Source organism: Humulus lupulus, chromosome 5 (assembly GCF_963169125.1).
Source record: "Humulus lupulus chromosome 5, drHumLupu1.1, whole genome shotgun sequence".
NCBI lineage: Eukaryota > Viridiplantae > Streptophyta > Magnoliopsida > Rosales > Cannabaceae > Humulus > Humulus lupulus.
Window position 1 is genome coordinate 236,794,029 of NC_084797.1, and position 5,408 is coordinate 236,799,436.

General features: G+C 38.6%; 1 protein-coding gene across 1 annotated transcript; it reads left to right on the forward strand.

The window, feature by feature from the left end:
* Positions 1–2,586: 2,586 nt before the first annotated feature.
* Positions 2,587–3,779, forward strand: LOC133834076 (uncharacterized). Its single transcript, XM_062263585.1, has 2 exons — positions 2,587–2,669; positions 2,750–3,779. Exon 2 carries the CDS (start codon positions 3,041–3,043, stop codon positions 3,491–3,493), a length of 453 nt encoding a protein of 150 aa, XP_062119569.1. The 5' UTR covers positions 2,587–2,669; positions 2,750–3,040; the 3' UTR covers positions 3,494–3,779.
* The last annotated feature ends 1,629 nt before the right edge of the window (positions 3,780–5,408 follow it).

Below are 5,408 nucleotides of genomic sequence, written 5' to 3' on the forward strand. Positions count from 1 at the left end.
AGACTTGGACAACATTGAGAAATCGTGGTTGTCAAGAATATTGGAATGGTCTGCAAGCTTTTTTGAGGATGGCGTCGGAACATAAAGATTCTGATGGAAGAATTAGGTGTCCGTGTGTGAGATGCAATAATAATAGATTTGAATCTTTGGATGTAGTTCGGGCACACGTATTCGATAGGGGTTTTCATCAAGCTTATGATAAGTGGATTTTTCATGGTGAGGTGGAAGAAATTGTTGCTGATGAGGTGGTTGATGAGAATGAAGACGATGAGATGATTCAAGTTGTGGAAGACTTCCTTTTACCGACAACTGAGGAAGTAGAAAGGGATCCCGATGGGAGTCAGTATTATGACGAGTTATTTGAGGAGATTGAAGCGGAGTTGTATCCTGGCTGTGATTGGATTTCATCCCTGAACTTTTTAGCAAAGTTATTGCATCTAAAAGTTAGAGGGAAGATGCCTAACAACATATTTGATGAATTGCTGAAGTTGTTAAAGCTTGCATTTCCTAAGGAGAACAAAATCCCCGGATCGTACTACGAGGCGAAAAAGAGATTGAAAAAATTAGGGTTGGGATACGAGTCCATTCATGTGTGTCAGTATGATTGCTGCTTATTTTACAATGAGCATGCATCTAAAGAGACATGTCCAGTATGCGGAAGTAGTAGATGGATTACTTCCGAAATGACGAAAGGAAAAAAAGTGCCACACAAGGTGATGCGTTACTTTCCGTTGACCCCTCGGTTGAAAAGATTATACAGTTCAAGGATTACAGCAAAGCACATGATATGGCATCACGCCGGGAAATCAAAAGATGAAGGGGTGATGCAACACCCGGTGGACGGCTCTGCGTGGAAGGACTTTGATGCCAAGCATCCTCATTTTTCAAGGGATCCCAGAAATGTTCGTCTGGGCTTAGCTGCTGATGGATTTAATCCATTTGGCAACATGAATCTTGCATACAGTATGTGGCCTGTGGTGTTGGCAAACTATAATCTGCCACCTTGGTTGTGCATGAAAGACAATTATTTCATGTTGACCCTCCTTATTCCTGGGCCAAAATCACCCGGTAAGGACATGGATGTATTTCTGAGACCATTGGTGGATGAGTTGAAGGATCTGTGGGTTAACGGAGTTGATACAAGAGATAGTACGACCAACAGGATGTTCAAGATGCGGGCAGCCCTTTTGTGGACAGTGAACGATTTTCCAGCTCGCAGTAGTTTGTCTGGATGGAGTGGTCAGGGATACAAAGCTTGTCCTACGTGTAATGCGGACACAACTTCCATCCGAGTGATCGGTAAGACATCTTACGTTGGTCACAGAAGATTCTTGCCAAGTACTCATCGAATGAGAAGAGACAAAGAGTTCGTTGGAGAAGTTGAGAGAAGACGTCCTCCGAGACGGTTTACTTGTGAGGATATACTAGAACAAGTTAATGCTCTTGCAGCGCAAGTTCCAGGAAAACATGTCCAGTTTGGGGGTGTGAAACGTAAAATAGGAGTAGATGAAGGTAATTGGAGGAAAAAAAGTATTTTTTACGAGCTTGAGTATTGGTGTACAAACAAATTAAAACACAATATAGATGTCATGCATGTTGAGAAGAATGTGTGTGATAGTCTCCTTGGCACCATCTTAGACAGTGATAAATCTAAGGACACCACTAATGCCAGACATGATTTGAAAAAGATGGGTGTGAGAGAATCATTGTGGATTTATGAAGATGAGAATGGGAAGCTGATGAAGCCGCACGCTCCTTATGTGTTAACTCCAGCGCAGAGGCAACAGTTTTGTCAGCTTATAAAAGGAGTTAGATTTCCAGATGGCTTTTGTTCAAATTTGAAGAAGAAAGTGTCCGAGAATGATACAAATATTCTTGGGTTGAAGTCACACGATTGTCATGTGATAATGCAACGATTACTTTCTCTCGGTGTTCGCAAGTTTCTTCCAAAATCTATATCGACCACTATTGCAGAATTGTGCAATTTCTTCAGGCAAATATGTTCGAGGACTTTAAATGTTAAAGATATGGATGAAGCACAAAATGATCTTATTCAGATATTGTGCAAGATGGAGTTGATTTTTCCTCCAGCTTTTTTTGACATAATGATTCATTTGGTATTACATTTGCCAGAAGAAGCAATATTGGGTGGTCCGGTATTTATGAGGTGGATGTATCCTTTTGAAAGGTACATGAAAAAATTAAAGAATTATGTGGGAAATAAAGCTCGCCCTGAAGGGTCGATCGCCGAAGGCTATGTTGCAAACGAGGCTTTGACCTTTTGTTCAATGTATTTCAAAGGCATTGAAACAAGATTTAACCGTCTTGATCGAAATGAAGATGCAACTTATATCCCACGAAATCTTGCAGTTTTCCAATCTCAATGTCGTCCACTCACAAAGGGAACTTTGAAGACTCTCGATCATAAGACTCGTGAAATAGCTAAGTGGTTCATACTTGAGAATTCTCCTGAAATTGAGCCTTATTTAGAGTAAGTTTATTATCTTATAAATTAGAACAAGTGTGGTTATTATCAGTTTTTTGTTATCAAGAATCGTAACACTATTCTAATTAATAGCGAACACCTACAAGAGATTAAACAAAAATACCCAGATGGTGATCATGATCGTTTGCATAGGAAAAATTTCCGTTCGTGGTTTCATAAAAAGGTAGCTTTGAACTTTGAACTTTGAACAGTGATTTTATTAATGATATATTTTGTGAATCTAATATCATTCTATATATTTAGATATATGACCTGCACAAGCTTGGGTCTTTGGATAACGGTGATGAACTGTTAGCTTTAGCATCTGGGTCAGATCATTTGTCAACCTTTTACCAAGGTTGTATAGTCAATGGTGTTCGATTTATTGCACACGATCGAGACAAAAAGCGCACCACACAGAATAGTGGAGTGTCTGCTGCCGGAACAGAAGGTTTTAATTTTTACGGCACGCTTGAAGAAGTGGTGATACTTTCTTTCACTGGTGCATATTCAGTGGCATTATTTCGGTGCAAATGGTTTAATACAAATCCAAGAATGAAGAAAACAGTCATTGAAAATAATGTCACCAGTATAAACGTCAATGGCGAATGGTACAAAGATGAGCCGTACATACTTGCTACTCAAGCTAAGCAAGTTTTCTATCTTGATGATTTACTTAGAGGTCGTGATTGGAAAGTTGTAGAAGATGTGAATCATCGACAGATTTGGGACATTAAGGACAATTCTGATGAGGTTAATGATGTTATTGATGTTGTACATGAAACAAGTTCATCAAATTTTTTGTTGACTGTGGACCTCGGAGAGTTGATTATGCAATCTGATCAACCTGCTGCTTATGTTGGAGCTGATGAAGATGGTGATGACGAAGCTGATATGTCAGAACATGAGGACGTTGCAGATGCAGAAGATGAATTGGTTGTTGAACTTTGTGAAGATGAAAATGTGTCTCCGAGTACTGATGGAAATGATAGTGATTACTCTGTTTAGTTTTTTTCTATTTGTGTAACAGAACTATGTATTTAAATATAATGAAGTGTTTTTTTTGTAATTATAATATAAGATATTTGATCTTTGTGAAGATGAAAATGTATCTCCGATTACTGATGGAAATGATAGTGATTACTCTGTTTAGTTTTTTCTATTTGTGTAACAGAACTATATATTTAAATATAATGAAGTTTTTTTTTGTAATTATTATTATTATGAATTCAATGTGATATACTTCTATTTAATGCTAATTACTAACTAATAAATTTTAAACTGAAGTATAATGTCAGCTGATATAGCTACTTATCATGGCGGAGATGGTGGGGGTCAAGACCCGCCAGATCCTTCTAGGGTACCAACATCTTGCGAGTCAGGTTAAATATTGCATATCAAAATTATTTTTAGAAATTATATTGTTAGATAAATATAACATCAATACTAATTCTGATTATTGTTAATAAATTTTAAAGCCCCGTCGACGAGAAGAAAAGGTCGTGGCCCTGCTAGTAATAATGTTCTTGAAGAACGAAGGAAAAAAGCTGGGAAACCATTGGATCTAGAGCTTGATCCTGTGACCAACAAAGTGGTTGGGCAGGAGGATCAAGCTTTTATTCGCATGTTGGAAACTCTAGTTTCCATGTTGTGTCCGGGGCATTATTTGGATTTTGCTGATGTACCTCAACAGTTTAAGGATCAAGTGCTTGATCGTATGAGGGTAAAAAATTACAAATCTTGTACTTTTCATTATTTAATTCCATTATTTACAAGTTATCTAATATTTTTTTTCCTAATGCAGTATTACTATAATATAGACGGTCATCCACAACGTGAGTCAGTTCTGGCAACTCTCAACAAGGAGATGGGGGAAAGATATCGCGAGAGAAAGAACTATAGACATAGACACTTCAAAAATCATTATGCTGGACCAGAAGATTTGGAGAATGTCCTCTCTAAGCCACCTAACCATTGCACTAAGGAGGCTTGGCAGCTTATTTGTGAAATGTTTTTGAGCGAAAGATTTTTGGCTCGTTCCGCTAAAAATCAAGCAAACAGAAGACAAATGAAGTATGTAACAACACAAGGCACAAAGTCGTTGGCAGCTAAGCGTCACGAATATGTAAGTGAAAATGTTAATTTAATTTTATAAAATAACACATTCTGAAACATTTTGTTTACATTTGTATAGGAGAACCCGCATGCGCATGTTGTTGATACTTGGAGGGATGCTCATATGAGAAAATCGACAAAATCTTTTGTCAATGAGGCAGCTCAACAAGATTATGTAAGTGAATAATATTGTTTTCTTGTTTCTAATATTTATAATGTTTCTAATTTTTGTTTATAATGTTATCTTTATACAGGAAAAAATGGCGGCTGAGGTTGAGAAGTCACAGAATGAGAGGCAAAGTCAACAGCAGAGTGAGGCATCTCTAAATGTATCTGGTGTTGATTCGTCCCCGGTCGACCAATATGAGATACTAAGTAAAGTACTCGGGGAGAGATCTGACTACCAAAGAGGAGTGGGTTATAGGGCGAAAGGGAAGGCAAAAAGGACATCCTCTAGCTCTACAGATCAAAGTCAGTCCCAAGCAAATACTGCTGCTTCGCCTAATGAAGATATGAGAGTTATGGCTTTGCTGGTGAAGGCAATTCGTGAGACGTTTGAGACTTCGACAACTGTGCATCCCAGTAAACTGTATAACCCAATGTTTGACAGTTTTCTGCAGAGGCATTTGCCACCACAATCCGAAGGTGCTTCGTCTTCTCAGTCTCCGTCACAGCAGTATCAGCCTCCGTCACAGCAGTATCAGCCTCCTTCACAGCAGTATCAGCCTCCTTCACATCAGCAGTATCAACCTCCTTCACAGCATCAGTTCCAGCCTCCTTCACAGTATCCGCCGCAGCAGCTGTACCA

Coding starts and splice junctions, on each gene's coding strand:
- LOC133834076 (XM_062263585.1), top strand. CDS start 3,041: ATGAAGAAAACAGTCATTGAAAATAATGTCACCAGTATAAACGTCAAT.